This window comes from Prorops nasuta, unplaced genomic scaffold (assembly GCF_024137725.1).
Source record: "Prorops nasuta isolate Cenicafe-Biocafe unplaced genomic scaffold, Cenicafe_Pnas_1.2 PNAS00004, whole genome shotgun sequence".
NCBI classification, from domain to species: Eukaryota; Metazoa; Arthropoda; class Insecta; order Hymenoptera; family Bethylidae; genus Prorops; species Prorops nasuta.
Window position 1 is genome coordinate 2,933,541 of NW_027116801.1, and position 23,157 is coordinate 2,956,697.

At 32.8% G+C, this 23,157-nt stretch overlaps 6 protein-coding genes across 6 annotated transcripts; 4 read left to right on the top strand and 2 right to left on the bottom strand.

Moving 5' to 3' along the window:
• Positions 1-352: 352 nt before the first annotated feature.
• On the top strand, positions 353-1,777 carry LOC136773063 (uncharacterized). Its single transcript, XM_066726429.1, has 3 exons — positions 353-489; positions 614-1,069; positions 1,272-1,777. The coding sequence occupies exons 2-3, from the start codon at positions 644-646 to the stop codon at positions 1,440-1,442; spliced, it is 597 nt and encodes a 198-aa protein (XP_066582526.1). The 5' UTR covers positions 353-489; positions 614-643; the 3' UTR covers positions 1,443-1,777.
• A 131-nt stretch (positions 1,778-1,908) lies between these two features.
• LOC136773061 (uncharacterized) lies at positions 1,909-8,889 on the top strand. Its single transcript, XM_066726428.1, has 15 exons — positions 1,909-2,066; positions 2,312-2,487; positions 2,578-2,760; positions 2,883-3,096; positions 3,214-3,431; positions 3,519-3,704; positions 4,043-4,193; positions 4,284-4,493; positions 6,778-6,839; positions 7,189-7,371; positions 7,506-7,719; positions 7,823-8,031; positions 8,145-8,339; positions 8,414-8,549; positions 8,619-8,889. Exons 1-15 carry the CDS (start codon positions 2,045-2,047, stop codon positions 8,774-8,776), a joined length of 2,517 nt encoding a protein of 838 aa, XP_066582525.1. The 5' UTR covers positions 1,909-2,044; the 3' UTR covers positions 8,777-8,889.
• Positions 8,890-9,724: 835 nt separating this feature from the next.
• Positions 9,725-11,672, top strand: RpL9 (ribosomal protein L9). Its single transcript, XM_066725245.1, has 4 exons — positions 9,725-9,829; positions 10,180-10,318; positions 10,500-10,827; positions 11,547-11,672. Exons 2-4 carry the CDS (start codon positions 10,181-10,183, stop codon positions 11,651-11,653), a joined length of 573 nt encoding a protein of 190 aa, XP_066581342.1. The 5' UTR covers positions 9,725-9,829; position 10,180; the 3' UTR covers positions 11,654-11,672.
• On the bottom strand, positions 11,662-15,112 carry LOC136772335 (sorting nexin-14-like). Its single transcript, XM_066725242.1, has 9 exons — positions 15,057-15,112; positions 14,795-14,933; positions 14,482-14,725; positions 14,031-14,414; positions 13,661-13,973; positions 13,427-13,582; positions 13,243-13,367; positions 12,280-13,180; positions 11,662-12,208 (listed from the first exon to the last, which is right to left on the bottom strand). The coding sequence occupies exons 2-9, from the start codon at positions 14,893-14,895 to the stop codon at positions 11,799-11,801; spliced, it is 2,634 nt and encodes an 877-aa protein (XP_066581339.1). The 5' UTR covers positions 14,896-14,933; positions 15,057-15,112; the 3' UTR covers positions 11,662-11,798.
• A 48-nt stretch (positions 15,113-15,160) lies between these two features.
• On the top strand, positions 15,161-20,861 carry Vav (Vav guanine nucleotide exchange factor). Its single transcript, XM_066725243.1, has 9 exons — positions 15,161-15,498; positions 15,809-16,318; positions 16,397-16,465; positions 17,240-17,429; positions 17,651-18,013; positions 18,095-18,415; positions 18,492-18,896; positions 18,991-19,262; positions 19,406-20,861. Exons 2-9 carry the CDS (start codon positions 15,909-15,911, stop codon positions 19,761-19,763), a joined length of 2,388 nt encoding a protein of 795 aa, XP_066581340.1. The 5' UTR covers positions 15,161-15,498; positions 15,809-15,908; the 3' UTR covers positions 19,764-20,861.
• Positions 20,850-22,484, bottom strand: LOC136772337 (torsin-1A-like). Its single transcript, XM_066725244.1, has 3 exons — positions 21,916-22,484; positions 21,547-21,812; positions 20,850-21,473 (listed from the first exon to the last, which is right to left on the bottom strand). Exons 1-3 carry the CDS (start codon positions 22,094-22,096, stop codon positions 20,862-20,864), a joined length of 1,059 nt encoding a protein of 352 aa, XP_066581341.1. The 5' UTR covers positions 22,097-22,484; the 3' UTR covers positions 20,850-20,861.
• Between the last annotated feature and the right edge of the window lie 673 nt (positions 22,485-23,157).

Consider the following 23,157-nt stretch of genomic DNA (forward strand, 5'->3'; position numbering starts at 1 on the left):
CACATTATAAAATTTTATATCATTGTCTACGTATTTATTTTTATACCGAGTTTATAAAATTATTTATATAATTATTGTTATGAATTAATGGAGTTAGAGATTAAAATTAATATATATGGAAATAAAAAAGTTATTCCAGAAAAGAATTGTAGGAACTAATTTAAAGAGTACTTAAAATGAATCACACACAATAAACATCAAAGATCTATTTTCCGCTAATGGAATTTTTGATACGTACGATAAGGCTAATGCTCCCTAATAGAGCTTAAGCCCTTCAAGTTCGAACTAGAAAGTTTACATACCCTAAACCTTAAATGTCTAATGGCGACTATGGACACAGTGAGACTAGTGAGAGGGATGAATCGTTAAGATAAGGGAGTAAATATGTAATTAGTGCTTACTTCACCACCTTGGAAGGGTATATAAAGAAAAATTACGAGTCTCCTTCATACAGTCTATTCCTTACCACTTTTAGAAGAACAAGCTGAGGTAAATGTACAAGTTTAATATTAAATTTTGCAATTCTTAAAAATTCTGATTTGTAAAAGTAAGAAGAAGCTTCTATATTTTTAAGTATCAATTTAAAATACATCATCTGATTTTATTTTTTTAGATATTTAGTGGATACTTGGACGGTTTGAAAATGTATAAAGCTTTGGCAACTTTTAGTTTGCTCAGTCTGGCTTGTGTGAGAGGAATTGTTACAGATGGAAATAAGGAGCTAGCGGAAGCTGGTACGCAGTCCCAAGTGCAACCGCACAAGAATCAACCGTCTCCTCACTATTTTTACCCAGTTTATCCAGAATATAGCCAGACCGGATATGCTATGCAGTCTGGTTATGAGGGATATTTGGTACCCACACCAGCTACAACGAAAAGCTCAAGCTGGTTTTACACGAGCTTACTTCCATACACTGATACCGTACTACCATACGTCACTCATCTAGGAAACTATGTTTTCAATCTCTTCCTTCTCTTACTCGCTGGAGGTGCTCTTACAGCCCTATTCTGCACTTTCACCCCTTTCTGTACAATAAGCTTCCTTGGACTGCCTTTTAATAAGAACCAGGTAAAATTTCGCTCTCTCTCTCTCTCTCTCTCTTTAACTGAAAATTTTATTTTAAATTATTGGATACATTTCTTCCAACATCCTACAAATTTGTTATATAAAATATAATAGAGTCTCGACAACAGTATTTTTTTACATACTGGCGGTCGAGACACTACCATGTCTCTTGAAAAATACTAAAAGAAAATCTTTGGTATTAAAGGTGAGAGAACAAGTAGCCGAGCTCGCCAGGACCTACATTACGCCGGAAAGCATGAATGCCGCTACGATTTTGGTGACAAAGGCAATCGACAAATATGCAGCGCTTCAACGCGAGAGACGCGACAGAATGAAAAAGGAAGATCAAGAGAAGAACAGTGAAAAGAATCAATAATATTCGAGTTACTTTTAAATTAATTAAGATTCGTTAGATCTCATATATTTATTCATTAATTCATAAATGTGTTTGAATAATTTTTTCTTCAATATTAATAAACATTATTATTTATATTCTTAAGTCTAATTTTTATTTTGTAAAACAGTACGTCGGTACATTCCATGGGTATAATTAAGTATCGTGAAGCAATGATTAATGATCGAGGTGTTGATATAAGTGGATATAAGCATTGTGATGATGAGTTACTGTGCGAAAAGTTTTAAACGGTCGATTAGTAATGGATTTTTCCGTATTGTATAGCATTTAAGGACTTTCCAGACACGTGAATAGGGTTCAGGAAGCGTTAATGTCAAAACTCTGCGATTCCTTTAACTCTACTGCAACCTGATAGTGTGTTTTCCTGTTTCGCGCCCCTCCACTCGGCCTTTTATGTATTTAGTATGAAATGTGTGAGGGACCAGAACCAGACGGGCTTTCTACAATCCACACTCAGCCGTGAACCATCTACGGACCGGTTCTGACCCTGCATTTGCTGAAAATTTCATAAACCGCTGTAGTTCTTTAAACCAAAATCAACGTTTAAACTCACAGCTCTAAAAATGCAACTCGTCACGAGTTTTGGTAAGAAATTTCTTCATTCGTACGTCTTCACTTTTTTATTCTCTTTATCAGTTTTTCGGCTTATGATTTTCTATTAGGAATAAATTAATTCTCATATATTTTTGTTACAAATCTTTGAGTTATACAAACGTAAAATATTGAATTCAAGCAAATTTTGTGCTTGAAAGAAGTTGATGATTTCCAATAAATGATACGTAGCTATTTTGTAATTATACTTATAAATTATGCAAATATTTTCTTTATAGGTGTTATATTTTTAATAATATTAAGTGTTGGAAAATTAACGTTTGGTGCTAAAATTGTGAGAGACAGCGTTCAAAATGGAAATCAGGCAAATGTGCCAGTTGCAGAAGAAGATGACGATGACTTTGTACCCTACCAGGGTCAACATTTTAATATATTTGACTGGAATCTCTTTAGGGTATGGATATTTAATGCAGTTTAATCAAATTTATTTAAAAAATTAATCAAATTTTGTGGACAAAACTATTGTTTGTTTTATTTGTTTCAGACTATGAGTAAAAAGTGCTCTGGTAATTTGTTGGTATCCCCAATTTCAATAAAATTAGCGCTTGCTCTATTGTTTGAAGGCGCCCAGGATCAAAGTGCTTATGAATTGGCAAATGTTCTCCAATTGCCTGTTAGTAGATCAGCCACTCGAGACAGATTCAATCACATCTTAAGATCTCTTCAGGTTTGAATATGAACATTGATTCCTTGATAGAATTCATTGTATAACTTAATTACTTCATATTTTTTAAACATTCTACGATGTATGTTGGAGGGCAATCGAAGAGATAAATATTTATCTTTCAGGCACCAGATCCTAGATATCTTCTGGATGTTAGTACGAGGATTTATGTTGACAACAGTGTTTTAACAAGGCAGCGTTACGAAGCGATCGTAAAAACTTTTTATGATACAGACGTGCTAAACGTTAATCTCAACGAAACAAAACAAGTTGCTGACAATATTAATCTTTGGATCCAAAATATCACACGTGGAAATATCAACAAATTGATAACTGATGGTAAAATATATTTAATTCCTAAGAAAAGCTTTAAATACAAAATAGAATATTATTTAATAAATAAAAAAAAACACAAATATTTGGGTAACTCGAAGAATAAATTTTTATTTTTCACAGATCAAAGCTTGAAAGATGAAGTGATGTTGGTGATAAACGCGATCTTCTTCAAGGGATCATGGCGTCGTGGGTATTTTTCACCAAATAACACACGTATGGGTAGCTTCCAGACGAATTCAAATACAACTATTCAAGTTCCTTACATAAATTCTATTGGGAGATTTTATTATGCTGAATCTACAACTTTGGATGCACAGATTCTTCGAATCCCATACAACGTATGTATCCTTCCTATTATACCCAAAACATTCATATCTTTAGAGATTGATACATTTTTAAAAATTTTAAACTCTGTATAATTCCAGGGTCACAAATTTGCAATGTACATTATTTTACCACGTACCACAACTGGCTTGAATCATATTCTAAACGAGATAAATCCATTTTTGTTAACAAGGCATACTTGGCAAATGCAAGATTTGCCATTGGAAGTTTCTATTCCAAAATTTAAATTGGAATTCACAAGTTACATGGAATCCATCTTGAGAGAAGTAAGATATTTTGTATGGAAAGCATCAAAGAGAAAATAACAATGGTAAAAGAGCTTGAAAACTATAGGGACTCTAGACACTTTCAAAGTTTAATAATTGAGGCGAATGGGTCCACCTGTTGCTAAGTATTTTGGTGATATAATCTCTTTGACAAAAAGATATGATTTGAATTAAATTAATATTAAATTTTAATCTTTATCAAGCAGAGATATATTTGTCAAGAAGCGTGGTTAGAGTCTGTCATCGATAAATACAATATATATTTTACAAATTAGCTGTTGGGTTCTCTAAAAATTGCATTGATTGTATCAGCATAGTAATATTAATTTTGTTATCAGATGGGCATCAGGGACATCTTTGACAATACGGCGACCTTGACTGGCATTGCGAAGACAAAACGAGCATCGAGACACTTGATAGTTTCTAATATCGTACAAAAGACTGGAATCGAAGTAAGCGAGAATGGAACAGTTGCTTACGTTGCCACCGGTAATCTTCACTATCTAAAAATGTGTCCAATACGATTTTCCTAAAGTTTTTATCATTCTTTTTCTTCTCCCCCTCCCCTTTTTATCGTAGATATACACCTTGGCAATAAGGTAGCGGATGAAATTTTCAACGCCAGTCGTCCATTCCTCTTTTACATCGAGGACGAATCGGAAGGGACGATTCTTTACTTGGGCAAAATGGTGAATCCATTGGAGACTTCCGGTACCACCGGAAATATGTCCGAGATCCAACTTCCTAGTCGATTCAGCGAAGCTATCACGGAACCTCCTGCTGCTCCTGGTAAATTTTTCACCACTTCCTAGACTCTGCCTCTTCACAATGTCTTTCTCTGTACGAGTAGTATACTTCCTTTTCATACTCTTTGCCAGTATTTATAGCCTCACTTCCGGTTACCAGCGATAAACGCTTTACTCCGCAAAGGCATGCACTATAACTATATTTATATAATATGCTATTTAAAGATACATTTTGGATAAAAAAAAATGCATCATTCAATATGTATCGTAAAAATTTAGTGAATTTATATATATATGTTAAATATCTTGTTATTTATTAATTAATGTATTCTGCATGAGTCTAACCGTGTCATGTATTATTTGTTACATCCCGTTGTTTATTATATATATTTACCAACCGTAAAGTTGATTATATACAGTATTATGGAATACAATTTAACAGTGAATTAAAGCTTCGAGATTATTATCATTCAAAACCTGCTATTCTTCCTACTGTTGTTCTGCTCTGTCTACGTCTATTTTTAAACTTGTCACTGTAATGTGTCAACTATGTAAAAAGGCAGGGAAAAAATAAAGAGAGAGAGAGAGAGAAATAAGTTACCAAAGTACATTTCTCTATTGTGTTAAATACAGTAATGAATGAACGAGACCTTTTACAATGGACCGTGTATCTGTAGGACATTCCGATGACGTAACTCTCGGGAATCCCCCAAGGCCAACCTGATTCTTTGACAGTTTGATAAATACGAATATAAAAAAAATAAAAAGAACTTCCATACAAATTCGCACTTATAGCTCCTGGCCAACGTCCCTCGGATAATAATTATTTTTAGAAAACAGCAATAAGTCAAGGCCATCGAGGACGAAAAAAATCTGGGCCATTGGCGAAAAATGTAAACGAACGCTCGAATTCCTCCGACTTATATATTATTCACAAATCCATTTAGTCCTTTCTATCTACATGTGCTAAATACCTATTACTTTTAATTTGAGAATTTTATGCGAACTACCGGGTTTTTCCTTAAACTTATTTTTTAATTCTTCACGCGTGCTGTTCCTAACAACCGTAAGATCAAGTATGAAAGTTCATTGACCTAGAATTAATAGGGATTGTGGACGAATAAAAACTATGTGAAATCTACAAAGGAGACCAAATGATGCTGAAGGAATCATATAGATAGATTTTCTAGGAAGATTAAAGGAATCCAAAGTTGAGGAAAGTTCAAGTAGGCTACTATGAGAATTTACGTCAGACCGAGCAGTTAAACGGGACCGGTACATTCACGGACATGTAAAAGGCTGGATGTGCGTGTGAAACGGTGGGGATAAAACGAAGCCGAGAGGCGGAGTCGATAATAATGACTGTGGAAGATGAGAAAAGTTTGATGACATTGGACAAAGAAGGACTTTTTACGACAAGTTGCATGCTAGAGCAAGAGGGAATAATCCCCCCCCCCTTCCCCCGAATAGAAGAAAGAGAGAGAGAGAGAGAGAAACTAACATTAGACGAGCAATTAAGATCGGTCATAAATGAGGATAATGAGCAGCGTGTCAGAATAATATTTAAAGTATTAGTGTGTGCGTCGACAAAATGTAAAGTAAGGGAGAGGGGGGAGTGGAAGAGAAGCGGAGAGCAGTAATTAAAACTGGTCGTGGATGGAGATAATTCGAACAGAGTGTGAGAATAATTGTATCAAGAAAATAATATTTGTATGTATGCGTGTACGTGTAACCGAGCGTAAGGGAAGGAGATGAAGATGTAGAGAGAAAAGATGTGCAGAAGTGGGGACCGAGTGGAACTGCGATTGGCGAAGGAGGAAGGAAACGTTCTGCTACCGAATGACCTTGAGATAATCGCGATTGATCAAGCAGCCAGTAAACAGAGAGCATCAAAAGTACATCGTCGTTCCTCGTGTTTACTTCGATGACCGGTCTCGGCTAATCCTATAATCCTACTGCTTCCACTTTCCTCATTATTAATACTTCTTAAAATCTTCATCTTTAATATCTTCATTCATTTCCTTCCTACTTGTATCGCTGCAGTCCAACCGCAATGCAATGATATCCAAATTTTCTGTTCTCTTCTCACACAACTTTCAATGATCCTCCTTTCTCTTCCTTATATTTATCATCGTTTTTTCATTTTCTTTCTCCTACGTTCTCCTGTTCCTGTAAAACTCTCACTGTAAAATCGCAATGTGGTCTCTCCTGTTCACAATACTCCTTTTAGCTCGTGGAGGTACGACTAAGGCGGTTCGAAGCTTTAATATTCATATTATCGCGATTCAATCAAGTCAAGTAATGCACGTACTACGTTTTATTTCCAGCACCTGCAGCAGGGCCGACCTCTCTAGAGCGCTACAACTTTTTCAATATCGATTTGTTGCAAGTAAGATTCCAAAAATATCTTAAAGATTCGTCCTATCTCCAATTGTTCATATCCTCGAGTAGTTTTAATTCTCTGGCTCGTTTGTCTCTTCTTATATCTCGCTATAAATTAAACATTAAGTTTGTTATATTATGTATTCAAAAATCAAGGTGTTTAAAGAATTTAAATAAAATATTTTGAAAGATAGTTAATTAGTGAATTATATAAAATAATTGAGTGTGAAATGAGGTTCATATATTATACATACGTTCTCTTTATCTGTCCGAGGAGTTCATAGATCAGGCGTTACGAATATATTGCGATAAATACCAAATGGTTTTTCGCATTCTGAGCGCTCAATCATTTTCAGGCGGTGAACGAGGAAATCGAGGGTAACGTAGTGGTTTCCCCTGCGAGTGCAAAAGTAGCCCTGACATCCTTGGTTGAAGGGAGCAAAGGACGGACCAAACAGGAGCTGTTATCAGCTCTTAGATTACCTGAAAATGTTGAGACTATTAGGTCAATATCAGCTCGCAATTTGGCCTCCTTAAAGGTATTTGAAATTTTCGATCAACCTCCTGTGCTAATCTCTTCCTAGTAAATAAGGATTTCTTTTCTATTCTGTTACTATTATTACTAAAATATTATTGAAATCATTTTATCATATAATTTCCATTTCTCAACCAGCACTCAGAAAATGGTACAGAGATCGACGTTTACACCCGTTTCTGGACCAAACAGGGTCTTCCTGTTATAAGTAGCTATAACGAAGTTTTGTTGTCTGCCTATGCCACGGATATTAGAGTGATAAACTTTGCTGATCCTAATAATGCAGCAAATCATATAAACGATTGGGCCAGGATTGCGACCCACGACAGAATCAAAAACTTCGTTGATCCCAGTAATTAAGATTCTCTTATTGAAATTATCATTGATATCTGACTGAATTCTTATAGTTTAATTAGTATAAATTTTTCTTCTCAATGATTTTACCAATTTTCTAGATGCCATTAGTCCTGATGTGCCACTTATGATAACATCGGCTTTGTACTTTAAAGGAAGTTGGTTGAATTCCTTCGATAAAAAATTTACTCGCATGCGATGCTTCTACGTTCCAGCTTGCCAGCAAACTTTAATGATGGAAAATGAAGGAAAATACAGATACGCTCATATTCCTTCATTGGATGCCGAGGTTCTCGAACTTCCTTATTCAGTAAGTTAAAACAGAACTGATTAAGGCTGAACCCATTGAGAACAGCTAATCAACAAATAGAGCAATTAATAAAAAGGATATGTTTGATATTGCTTTACTCCTTGTTCTTATAGAATGGACGATTCTCCATGCTATTTTTGTTGCCAAGCCAGAGAGAAAATCATCAGAGTTTGCAGATTTTATCAAGAGACTTATCTTATATGCCAATTTCCGTGCTTCTCTCCAGTCTTGAAGAAACAGAAGTACTAGTTTGGCTGCCTAAGTTTAGTATTGAGAGCAAACTAGATTTGAAACCAGCATTAGTTGGTGTAAGTTATTTTTATAGCAATGGATTGTGTTAAACCTCTTACTAAATGTAAATGATATATTTTATTAACTTTAGATGGGCATTAGAGACATGTTTGAGGCTAATGCTGATCTTTCTGGAATTACACCTGGATCAATCAGAATAGGAAGTATTTTACAAAATGCAATGATCGAGATTGACGAAGATGGAACTACAGCTGCTGCTGTTACAGGTATAAATTCTGCACATAAATAATTTTTCTTTCAAAAAACGTGTATGTATAAAATTAAATATTTTTTAGGGATCTCGGTAGTGCCATTAATGGGATCAACAAAACCTGCATTTAGAGCAAACCGTCCTTTCCTTTTTATTCTTGTTGACTTACAATCGAATGGAACAATTTTTGCTGGCAGATTCTTATATCCTAAAACACATGAGACAGCGCCGAATGTTGCTTAATAAATCTTTAAATCAGACTCATTTGAATAAAAGTTCCATAAGTTTTTAATTTCCTCTTATATTAAGTATTATCATTATTATAATTTTAATCAATAAAATATTCAGCAACCATACCTTTCATCAATTTAGAAATAAAAATTAACTTTATATTGGTTTATTGATAATAATCACAAACAGGATAAATCATTTTTTTTTTATTTAAATTTTCTAAATGTATATTTATAATATTTAACTATTAAATTAAGATTTAAAACAGGATAACCAAAAATCTAATTCATTTTTCATAGTTGTGTTTGATGTCTTTCCATAGTTTCTGTAACCAATAAGACAATAGTGATTAATTTCATTTTATTAAAGATATATTTCATATTTAATGACATATATATAAATGCCTCAATACAGTTTTTCTTGAAATTGACTGTTATGCAATTACTGCAAAGACATTGATAATTGAAAATAAATTGTACAATGAAGAATTATCATTTATGCATCAAATTTTGTAAACTATAAATTCTATTGTTTTACGAAATTCACTTATCAAAGTGAATATTATAAGCTTAAAAAACTTACTCCTTTATTAACTTTTTCATAAAGAACGTCTGCTCCAACATCTATTGTTCTTTCTAAAAGAAAACTGCCGACGAATATGGTTAATATAAACGTAGATGTTCGTTTGAAGAAGATGTTGTATATCGCAGACATTTCCAAAAAATATTTCTTTAAACCCTGTTAATAGTCAATATTAAAATCTTTTTGTTATTTCTAGGTTCGTTCGACCGCAACCTCAATTGTGTGAATTTGTCACCTTATATTAACAAGAAATAGGGAAGTTGTGTGTGAAGTGAACTGCAATTGTGTGTAAAGGCGAGGGGGAAGGGTGCGGGACTGGGAGGTGCTTTCAAGAATTAGACTGCTTACAATTTGAATTTTAAAACATCATAATCTAGTAATTTTTCCTGGGGAAAACCTCAGTTCTTCACCATCTTGAAACGTTTTAGAGGGGGATATTTTGCTCCTTTTTGTTCTTTCCGGTTGTCTTGTCGCGTGCACAAGGTAAATGTTTGGAGATTTCTTAACTGAAATCCACTTTAATCAAAGAATATAAGGAATATATTCAAAAGTAACTTATGTTTTTATCATCAACAATCGTCAGTGAACAGTTATTTGCCAGTATTTCTTTCAGAAGTATCCGACTTCAAATAAAATATTGTTGATGTTTCTGTCAAGGATTTGAATTTATAGAAATTTGTAATAATAATTATATTGCAAACGAATTTTTTCTTACTCTAAAGTGAGATTGTTTCAAGAATTTTTCCGTTCGAAGAAACTGAAGAGTTGCTGAAAATTTATGAAATGAATTTGTGATGTACAGGTTATAATAGTGTACTTTTGTACTTTTTCAGAATGAAGCAAATCGTGACAAACCAAAGTGTAAAAATCCCTGAGGGATTGACTGTTACAGTCAAGTCCAGGTTGGTCACGGTTAAAGGACCAAGGGGCATTTTAAAACGTTCTTTTAAACATCTTGCATTGGACATTCGTGTAAGTAAATATGAGAATTCTTACAGAAACTCTTTTAGAGATACTTAAATATTTTTAATGATGATTCATTGGATTCCCCTTCATTTAATTTATAAATGATTAATCCTTTACTGATTTTATTATTAAAACGAGGCATTAGCCACTTGCAAATATTAGTAATTAATAAGTTATTGTTTCACAGATGCTTAACCCAAGAGTTTTGAAAGTTGAAAAGTGGTTTGGAACTAAAAAGGAGCTTGCAGCTGTGAGGACAGTATGTTCTCACATTGAAAATATGCTGAAGGGAGTAACCAAAGGTTATCAATATAAAATGAGAGCGGTATATGCTCATTTTCCTATCAATTGTGTTACAACTGAGAATAATACAGTTATTGAAATTCGTAACTTTTTGGGAGAAAAGTACATTAGACGTGTAAAAATGGCTCCAGGAGTTACAGTTTCAAACTCTGCTAAACAGAAGGATGAACTGATAATTGAAGGAAATTCTCTGGAAGATGTTTCTAGATCGGGTTAGTAAAATTATAAGCAGCTACTGATTAAGAGTTCATTTTTCTTGATTGTTGACAAGTAGTTAACTTGAGAAGGAGTAACATTTTTGCCTACTGAGTTAGATAACCTTGCAACAATAGTTGTTGTGATGAGAGATACAACCTTTTTATATTTTTTATTGATTCTATTTAAAGTCTCAATATTTTTAATTAAATAATATGAATATTAGTATCAATAAATTGATTGCAGTTTTATGATAAAAATAATCTTGCAGACAGTATTTATTTAATTACTTTTATTTATTTTATAAGCAAAACTAAGTTTTTTAAAATGTATCTGTTCAGTAGTAGTTAAATTGAATAAATTGAATCGTTAATTAATGTTAATTATTAATAATCTTGAATAAATTTATAAAATTATTTTAAATAATCCAATTGGTACGGTGTTTGGAGTTATGTTGATAGTAAAAATGCAATCAAATGATTAATAATAGTACTAAACTTATTTATCTCAAACTATACAGAAATATGAATTTGCATCTTGAAAAAGATATAAGAGAAAATTACATATTTTATTGCAGAGTTTACTACTATGAGTTTAGTACTTAGTGTTAGTAGGCAAAAAGTCTGATTGGGATAACAAGGAAAAATGTGAAATTTAGAAATGTAATGTGAATGTAAATTAGAACAATTTTAATGCAAATATTTTTACAATATTCAACGAAAGCTTTTTATTTCAGCTGCTCTTATTCAACAGTCGACAACAGTGAAAAACAAGGATATTAGAAAGTTTTTGGATGGTTTATATGTGTCAGAAAAAACAACAGTTGTACAAGACGATGAATAAATTTATTGAATGGATTTAATTAAGATTTTTTTTATTATTTAAAAAAAACTAAAGAATTATCACAATAAGCAGAAAATTCTGTATATAAGAACTCAGCTTCCAGTAAAAATTAAAAAATATTTATTTACAAAAATGAAAAGAAGACTTATTTAACTACTTCAGGAAACAAATTTATCACAAGAGCATCTAAAAGATAATAAACTAGATGCTTATTGAAAATTCCACACTGTAAAGAATCTAATATTGCATCTACTAATTTACACCATGGTGCAAAAAAAAATATCAGCCACCATGGAAGTGAATGATGCAATCCTTCTTTGGCTGCTAAATAACGATCAAGACTAGATAGAGGTTTCTCTTTCTTTTGATTATTATGATGCAAAACTTTTGTATGGAGGAGCTTGATTACAGCAGCTGCTCTTCCTTCACTTAAAAGTTTTATTAATAAACGGGAAAATATTAAATTTATAAACGGATCCATTGTGCTCCTTGACAAACATGCTAGCATCCAAAGTAACCGAGAAATTGTCGTTGGTACACTCAGCAATTTATTCACTGCAAAAAAATTTGTATCAATTTTTAAGTAATTACACTATTAATTCTAATTTTGATAAAACGCGACTTACCAGCTTCAGTAAAACAGAAACAAGCCCCTTTAATATTTTCTTGTCTGATTCTTACTTGTTTCTCATTTACATTAAAAGGAAATTCTAGTTCAGGTGCAGAATTTTCAGCTCTTGAATATTTAACTTTTCCTAATTCATTAATTGGACTATGCTCAATCGTTGAATCGAGATTTAAATCCGAGCAATCATTCTTTAAATGAGTTGATGCTAAAAAAGTGCTCATAAACTTATCCAAATGTTGCCCTCTTTCTTTTCTCAATTTGTGAGTCATGCTTTGGTACAGAATTCCTATGTCAGGTGTACTGTAATTTGAATAAGGCTTTAAGTTTGGTGAAGTTAAAAAAGTGTAAAGCAGTTCACTACTTCTCAACATAGGCTTAGACAATAATTTTTGTAAGAAATCCTGATAACGTTGGCAATTAGCAGCTGAAGAGCTATTAGGATTTCTTCTTGAAGGTAAAGGGGAGTCATTGAGTTCTTTATCTCCATGGAACTCTGTAAGCCTAGATCGTAACGTGTAAAAGTCTTGATCCCTGCGTAAAACTGTCCATGATTTATTTTCTGCTACACTGTGTACAACTACCATATATAATGGCTGGGAGCTTCCACTATCCATTATGGATACAGTAATTCTCCAGGTGGTTAAATCTCTATCGCATTTATCAGAGAAATAATCCATTTCATACGTTCTAGCTGTGCAGTCTACTTCTTCAGCTGTGTAAACATCTTGAGGCTCAAATGGTGCTCCATCTATGGCTGAAGCTCTCAAAGCGCCACTGATTTTATTTAGCTGGCTACTCAGTTTTGTGCTCATATTAAAGCTACTACTAATTACACTCATTTGGGACGAAGGCTTTGTGCGGGAATTTAATTTTTGCTGACCACAAAGTAGTTGATAAAACTAAAAATGAGAATTGTTAGAAATATTCTAATTTAATTTTTGATTATCGAAATAAGTAATACTTGATAACAATGATGAAAAGACGACAAGCAAGCTGCTTCTAGCAATGCGTGACCCTCTTGACGGGCTTCGTATAAGGGCTTAGAAGTTCTTAAAATTTGTATTTTTTCCGGACCGCCTTTTAAAACTAAATTAAAACATTGATTAATTAACAAGTGGATACATTATTTTTTACTTATAACTTACTTTTTTCTATCCCTATTGATATATGTAAAGGCAAATGTAGATAATCCGGACTATTTGAATCCAAATACGCTGTGTACAAATTCTTCACATTCAAGTACAAATTTTGTTCTACCTCTTCAGTCATTTCTGGGTCTAACATACGTTTACTGAGGTCATCTAAAAATAATTAATATTTTTTGTAAAAGCTAGGAGCAATTATCTTAATTGGTTAAAATTCATTGTATTTGTTCAAACCTATATCTAAACAAAATTGGAGTAAATTCACAGGGCCTGACTCTTTTATATGTTGCATAAATAAATATAAAAATTCAGGCTTGTTCAAAATTTCATCTAAAGATGGCTTTAAAGCATTATATCCTGTATGGCCCATTGAAGGAATAGTTACCCAAGATTGTAACATTGGTACATTCATAGTTTCTGTTACATAAGAAGACAAATTATTCCTATTAACTGATAATAATATCAATGTGTTAATATTGTCTGGATCTGAGAGAGCATCCATAGCTGGTGAAAGTATCCAATTTGAAAGAATTTCCCTCAATATTACCTGTGAAAATTATAAATATATAGGTTATTGTTAAAGAAAATGTTCACAATTGCTTACTTTATTGTTGGAGGATACATGTATTGCTGGCAATAAATGTGATATTAAAGAAGTTACAACTCCCTTTAAGTAGATTAATTCAGCCTTATGTGAATAAGCAGCTGGGTGTAAATTTGGCCCTAAATAACTTCTAATGTAATTTTGAGGTTTACCACCCATAGCTGCAGCTTTCTTTTGTAATGTTTCCCAATCTTTTGCATGCTGTATCATTAATGGAATTGCACAATCAAAGATCAAAGACGATGTATCAGCTTTTAATGCTCGGTTAGCAATGTTTCTAATAGCCATAGTCATCGCCAGACGAAGTTGCTGCACAAAAGCTGTATTTGTTGAAAGATCTGAATACCATGTGCAAACATATGTATCCAGTAACTCTTCAAGCAGCTAGAACCAAAATTACTTGTTTTTGAAAATATTATTATAAATCATGTCATGCACTAAATATAATTACTTGTTCCAAAGCAGCATCAAAATCCCTTGGAACTGTAACATTTGCATTTTGAGGCAAAACTTGATGCCTTTGACACAAATTATCCTTACAAACAGTACAAGCTTCTTTAATCCCATCTCTCTGCATATATTTGTTTTTGAAAATATAACAATTACTCATTAGAGTACCAGTGTAACATATTATCTGTATTCCCCAAAATGAACACAACAAGTACAGACATACTGTAAAAAATAACCAAGGAATACTGAAACGAAAAATATGTATTATATATCTTAACAATTCAACATTTGAGAAAAGTATAAAAGTTTAATACCATTGTAAAAAAATAGCAATAATTATGGAACTAGTAAAAACAAATAAGGCGACTGTCAAAGATATAAAATTGTTACTATAAACTTCTGCTATGGTTTCCATTGTCACTAATTCCTTATATCTTCTTTGTCCATGAAATCCTGTCGAATTTTATCATTCTTTAAATAAAATACTTGAAGGCGGTGGGCAGAATGAATTTTTAGACTTTTTATAAATTATATATGTATATGCATATGTATATTATATGTATATATATTATTTACATTATTTACAATAAGGCCATGATCGATGATCGCATTTTATGGAAAAATTGAAATCGAATCGATATATCGCAAAAATGGAAATTTCAAGATGGCTGCTTTAAGCTGCTTATAAACGTCTTCTGTGATAAGTGCGATAAGTGCAAGCATTGTCTACACATCTAAAGAAATTAAAAAAATATAAACAATGTTAGCTTTTCTGTTCTATTTAATCCATTAAAACGTAGAGAAGGGACAATTTTAATTAAACAATGTGCATAATTAACAATGTCACTATTGTTGAGTGATCAGTGCCAGTGTGTGTGGCGAACATATAGGAGTCGTTTTTATTTTGGAAGACTTAATTAATAATGATTTATTTTATACAATATACTATATTTAAATATATTTTTAAAATTTCACAAGATTCCATAGAAGTATTTTTAAGAATATCTTTTGGATAAAGGTTAGTTATTGAGAACTTTTGAATACCTTAATTTCTTAGATATTTTTTCAAGATATGTATTGTTCAATTAAAATATTATGGAAATATTTTTACTATCAGATTAATGATGTATATTAAATAATATATTATAGCCAAATTTTAACAACAAATTATTGTTTAGTATTTATTTTATGTTCATTTTCTATTCTATTGTAACAATAAAAATAGTTTTCATATTTTCTTTTCTTATTTTTATCTTTTTGTCTGTTCTATTAACTTAAATAAAACAATGAATTATAGATAACATTTTTTACTATATCATTTTTTTAAGGTATAAAGAAATGGAGTAAAATGCACAAAATTTAGCTAACTCAATGATTAAGGGTCAATTATATGTTTAATCTTCTTACTGATGCTAATAACTTTAAATAATGAATAAAGCAGAAGGAGAAACTGAGAATGATTTGGGCTGGCGTGAATGTGCAAGTTGGCTGATCAGATGTGGAGCTTTGAGACCTGATCATAGAGCCAATTGGTCAACTGCAACTGTTTTTGATCTAGCTTATACTTTAAGAGATGGAGTTTTATTGTGCAATTTGTTAAATATGATTGAACCAAGATGTATAGACATGCAAGATGTCAATCAAAAACCTCAGATGGCTCAATTCTTATGTCTCCGTAATATAAAAATATTTCTTTCTGCTTGCACAATTACATTTGGTCTATCTGAAACTGAATTGTTTGAACCTCTGATGCTGTTTGATTTATCTCATTTTTATCGTGTACTCTGTACATTAAGTGCATTATCCAATTCTCCTCGATTCAAGCGTAAAGGCATTCCGTAAGTTTTAAAATCATTACTAAAACCTAAACTATATGAATGTAAACTTAGTTGTTACTCAGTATATTTTTGTTTTAGTGGTTTTCGTTTAGGACGTGTTAGGTCTCAGAAGGATATTTACAAGGACTTACAGAGTGCTGGTGTTGGGTAAGATACTGTAATACATAAATCGTATTTAATCATTATCATATTAAACATGTACAATTTCCTGAAAATTTTAAAGCCCTTGAATTAAAATGCAGCATCGAGAAACTAATATCTTTTAGCTAAGACCGGATATCAGTGTTATTTGCTTTCATTGGTAGCTGATTTAAAACCAGTTCATGGGCATTTAGTTGATGCTTTGCTAATGATTAGTCCATCTCTTCTTAAAAATCAGCAAGAAAGCATCTTATAATATGAAATATGAATGAATTTTATTTTTTGTTGTTTTCTGATGTTTTAATATCTCGTTAAAATTAATTTGCTCTTGTAATTATAAATCAATTGGTTTAGCCCCACAGCAGCAGTGGTTGCATTTACCATAAAGCCTAGGGAAGTGGAGTTAGGCGATTCCCAAGTTTACCAAGAGTTGCTCTGCTTCTCATCTACCCCTCAACACGACTGGCCTTCTACAAAGAAGGTAGTTGTTGTATATCCTGATATTGAAAAAAATATCCTGTGTGAATAGTGCCAGACATCAATGAATAAACAAATTTTTCATTACTAAACATCTGCTCATAAAAGTGAAGAGTACTTGACTAAGTGAAAAATTTTCAACACAGTGAACATGGCATTATTTTAACATTAGCGCTGAAGCTGTGTGGCTTGCCTTTTTTAATTTGAACCGCGAAGCAAACCCATTCCATTGATTTCATTATAATTCTGAGTCGGTTAAGATTGAGTATTGATAGTGCATGGCTGTTGATTTTTCTGCACAAGACGTGAAGATGAGGGCCGACGCAGAAGATTTAGAAGACGAGAGGGGAACGAAGCAGGTGGAGGAGGGGATAACGAAGATCCAGTTACAGAAGAGGATGGTTATGGAGCTCTCTGCAGCCATGTTCAAAGTGAAGAGATCTACCAGGACCTTTGTAGTCTGCACTTACCACCTCCTCCATCTATAGCACAGGTCATTTTCTTTTTATTATTTTGATTTCTGCTATTTAATTCTCCTATACTTTAGCTTGTTTTTTTTATATAGTATGCATATTTTAGTTACATCTCGTACAAAATTTAACTTTTCAAATTTGATATCTGACTTATTGTCAGTATTAGCTGGAAGCTTGAATTTTGCTTGCATGCTTTAATGAATTTATAAATTTTGTAATTTAATAAAAAAATTTAATATAGGGTGGCACTTCTTCAGGAGGAGAAAAAAGGGATTACGTTATACAGGAGTTGGTTGAAACTGAGAAAAATTATACTGATGTTTTGAGCAGTTTGTTAAGACATTTTCAACGGCCATTGTCACCTTTACTGCGGGAGGAAGATTTAGCAAGGATATTTTTTGGTATTAAGGAACTTTCGGAAATTCATGCTGGTTTTCACAGTCAGCTTCGTAAAGCGAGCAATGGGGCCGAATTGGCACAAGTTTTTCTCGATTGGAGGGAAAAATTTCTTATTTATGGGGATTATTGTGCTAATCTTACTCTTGCACAGAAAACACTGCAAGAAGAATGTGTGAAGAACGAAGTGGTTAATCAATTTGTTATTGTAAGTAAATAAATCATTGATAGTACTTAATAAAGCGTATGTTAGAGAATACTTTTTATTTAATTTGAATTATATTTACAGAGGTGTCAGCAGGAAGCTAACGATGGGAAGTTCAAGCTTCGCGATATTCTTTCCGTACCAATGCAGAGGGTATTAAAATATCACTTGCTCCTAGACAAATTAGTAGAGGAGACTCCGTGCGACTGGGTTGAGGACCGGTGTCAGTTAGTGAAAGCTAGAGATGCTATGGTTGACGTTGCTCAATATATAAATGAAGTAAAGAGAGACTCAGATACTTTGGACATCATTAAGCATTTGCAGGCCTGCATAATAGATCTGGAAGTTCCCGAAGGCACGCAGTTAAAAGATTTCGGACGGCTATTAAAAGACGGAGAACTAAAAGTATTAATAAATCTTGTTGATTTTAGTTTTCTTCCTTCCTCATTATTTATTTTCTAATTTCTCATTTCTCTCACAGGTCAAAGCACATGGCGATCAACGAATAAAAGCTCGCTACGCTTTCGTGTTTGAGCAAGTAGTTCTAATTTGTAAGGCCCTTAAAGGAGAATTGTACTGTTTTCGGGAAATTTTACGGCTGGATGACTACAGATTAGAGGATCATACGGGTAGACGAACGCTAGGTAGGGATTCTCGATGGTCCTATCAATGGATGCTCGTGCACAAACAGGCATATACAGCTTATACATTGTACGCCCGTACCGAAGATCAAAAACAAATTTGGATGAAAGCACTTCAAGACGCAATGGACAATGTCAATCCTGCTGCCTCTCGTAATACCAATCATAAATTTAAATTAACTACTTTCGAGAATCCACGAAGTTGTCAACGATGTGGAAAATTTTTAAAGGGACGAATATTTCAGGTAACGCTTAATTACCTTGTGCTAAAAAATAACGGCTTTTATAACATTCAATAATATTATTATTTATCATACAAAAGTAATTATTTTCTTATAGGGATACAGTTGTGAGACTTGTCGATTAGCAGTGCATAAACAGTGCATTGCGCATTCTGGACGGTGCAATCCAGCACCACCACCACCTCCACCACCTCCACCTTTACCTTGCGAACGAGCACTGTCTGCTAAATTGTGGTTTGTGGGTGAGATGGGCAGGGACACAGCTTCCATCAAATTGGAACCACGTGAGGATGGCACGTATATGCTAAGGGTACGACCTGCTGGTCAGCCTAGGCAGAATTATGAAACAAACTATGCCCTTAGCATCAAGTAAGATTTCTAGCTGATTAATTAATAAATATGCATAGTATGCATTTTTGTCTATAGCAATTAAAAAAAATATAGTTTGTATGGTTTTGTTTATGTTGTTTTTTTTTTAATAGATTATTTGACTTTATTGATATTCTTTTCAGAGCTGCTGGAGCAGTGAAACATATCAGAATATTTAAGCGCGACGTAGACGGCACGGATTTGTATTATTTAAGTGAATCAAGATTCTTTAAGAGCGTCGTTGAGCTTGTTGAGTATTACGAAACGGTGTCTCTGGCAGAGAATTTTGAGAAATTAGATCAGAGATTACTGTGGCCGTTCCGGCGTATCTTGGCAAAAGCTTTATTCGACTTCCGTGGAGGCGAACGTAATCAGCTCAGTCTACGAAGAGGCTGTCGAGTAATCGTACTGAGCAAGGAAGGTGAGGCGAAAGGTTGGTGGAAAGGAAAGATTGGTGATCAAGTTGGATTTTTTCCAAAGGAATATGTCGAAGAAGAGTAGAACAAAATTATTCTTTATTAAATTCACGATGGAGTAAGGAAAATGAAGTCAAAAGCATAATAGAAAGAAAGGTTGATGATCAAGTTATTTTTCTTATGCCAGGAACTAACTAGAAAAGAAATTTTAATATTATTTGTTACAAAAAGAAATTTCTTGTGATAAAGTAAAGCGCCCAATATAATTTCCAGATGTCTTAGGCTGCATAACAACAAGGATATTAGAAACGTTTACTGCCAACACTATGTAAAAGGCTGCTCAGTGTAGGCAATAAATTCTGGAATAGACTTTATTCATGCTATCTATAATAAAATTTGAAGAGACCGTTTCTCTGTTATACAGTATCAGGGTTGATTATTGTTAATCGATGCTAATTAGAGCTAATTTGTGCTATTTTACGATTATAAATGCATGAAAATATACGCAAATATATATATGTATGAATTTTTTAAATATTTTTTATACAGGATATTTACTTCAATTCGTCGTAGTGCTTGGACATAAAAAGTTGTTTATTTCTATAATTACATCAGACATGAATTTTTTTGTACATGATCTTTTTCAAACTCCTTTCTATTTAAATACAAAAAATATTAAAAATTTACCATCTTTTATAATTAAGAAAATAGTTGAATTTGTAAATTCACAGTTTAACACGAGTTAAAGTAAACACTCTATACACAGCCACACACACACACACACACACACATCATTTTAACAATTGAAAATTTTAAAAACTTGACCTATTTTGAGAAAATCAGTAATGAAACTTGTTGAATGAAAAAATAATGTACGTTAATCATTTTAAAATATAGAAAATTGTTAAGCATATTATATATAAAAACTGCTCTAGCTATACGATTCTCTTATGCAGAGAAATGCCAAAAAGTAAAATAGCTTCAACTTTAAATTATGTAACATTTTTATCTTCTATTAAATAATAGGCCTACGACATATACCAATCATGCTCATGTCATATCATGCATATATATACCAATATTAAATTGATTGTATTATTTTTTTTATTTATAGATGTAAGTAATTTACATTGTGCCAATAAGAGTATCAATAAAGTTTCAATCTTATTGAGTTGTTATAACACTATCGAGTAATTTCTTTGTTTTGATAATGGCTTCTATAAATTATCAAATTAATTTTTGAATCTATTCTCTTACAGCCAGATTTTGAATACAGATTATGAGGAGGAGGATCAAATGTTACATGAGTTAGAACCTCCAAAATGTCTTCTTCTGAAGGATTGTATTGTCTTTCTGCAAAAGCTCTTTTAATACACTTTCTAACATGTTCCTCCTCCAATGGAAGAAAAGGTACATAATGATCAATAACACTCGACAGTATAGTGTCGCTTCTATAAAATCCACCTTTTTCATTAAAAGCCCCTTGAGTGACCAAATTTTCAAAATGTGAAAGTTTCAAATTTTGACGTACAAAACCTTTCTCCCAATAACCAATAATCTTTTTAGTAATATTTCTGCTTCCAGTGTTAGATAAGAAAATAAAAATTGCTTTTTTCTTATAAACTTTGCTACTGCTAAAATAAGAAGGATTAGGATTTTTAGCATAAGTACCATAATCTAAAAATGGTACCAGAACATTTAAAACTCCTGCTGGCATTTTGTCTACTTCATCGAAAACAAATATTGAGTTTTCACATACGCTTAAGGCATGTGTGATATTTTTTACTAACTCGTCCTATTGGAAAACAAATGATTAATTTTTTCTAAATTATAATAAAAGCATTAATATTTCTATAACAAAGAAAAACCTTGTATTGAGGTACACGTTCTTCCAATGGAAAATCATTCCGACCATTATAATGGTAATAAAATTTGCTACGTGTTCCATTTTGAAAAAAAGACTGTACAATTAATTCTGCAACATAATTCTTTCCTGTTCCTGGACCACCATGAAAACTCATAGCTAGAGCTTTAGGTGGATCTACCGAGTATATGTGACCTTTTAAAGCACTTAGTACAGTGCTATATGCTATATGCTGTCCATACAGTTGATATTTTAGTAATGTATCCAGCTCTAAAATAAACTTGACAGTTTTAAAACGAGTTATTTTTGGTGTAGAAAAGCATGTATGAAGTTGATTGAAAGAAATTATCAATTTTAGATTTATATTACTTACTGCCAAGATCAGGGTCCACAAAGGGTGGCCTGCAAAACTCTATATTTTTATAAGTTTGATAGGAGAAATAAGAAGCTCCTGCTGTTAATAAACCAACAGTTGCCATTGTTAAAAGCTCACATTTTGCAAAGATCAAATAAGAGCAACAAAGCAATATTGTTAAGAACCTAGTCAAATTCATGTTGAACTTATAAATATAAACAAATACAACCCATCTGCCATTTTGGTGTGTAGAAGTTTTACATAGGCTGTGTTTTAAAATTCACTGCTAATACTACCGGCACTAAAATTTCTACATTTTATGTCACATATCTTATAGAAATAACAGTACTGACAGTACATACTCAGTGAATTTTAATTGACGGCCTACTAATCGTAGCAGAAGGAGATATGTCAAAAAGGTGAGGTTATTAAAGTAAAAATTGAAAGTAATGAATGAAAAGTTAGAATATTCGAACTTTCCATTCATTATTTTCCATTTTTACTTTAGTAGCCTCATTATTTGACATTTTTCCATTTCACACCTCTTTCTGCTACGATCAGCATGTAAACATTTCTACACACCAAAATGGCGGATGAATCTCATTTTTCGTATCCAATTATTGGTAACGGCCTATTATATGTTGGTACATACTACGCAATATTGACCAATCAGCGCTCTCAGATTCCATCATTCCGAGTGCTACAGTCTGTCAACTAACACGAATCTCCTATGCTCCGCTGTTTGGGCCGGTGTCGGCGGTGTCAGACTGTCAGTACGAAAGGCAGGCTAGCCTCATATACAACATAACTGTAAAAATCTGAAAGTACACATTTTGATTGGCAGTTTTTCAGATTTTTACTTCTTATGTTGGATATGAGGCTTGCCTGATTACTACTGACACCGGCCTTTAGGAAAAGACCCATGTAGAAACGCTTTTTTTATTTCCTATGGATTTATTATGTGAAATAGGGTTTGTTCTTTTTCACTGCACTATCGAACTGGTGCAATTAGTTGAAATAAGACAAACTGCATACATATGTATGTTTTCTCACTCTAACTTATTGCACTAGTGCAGTAATACAGCGAAAAAGAACAGACCTATAGTCTTCCAGTAGTTCCAGTAACGTAATGTAAAAATACTGTGTGAATTTCCATTTCCATATTTTCTGGTTGTGCGACGTGCATCATCAATATCCATATGTAGTATACAATATACATATGTATATAGTCCATTCTGTCCACTGTCCGTCCCACGGTCC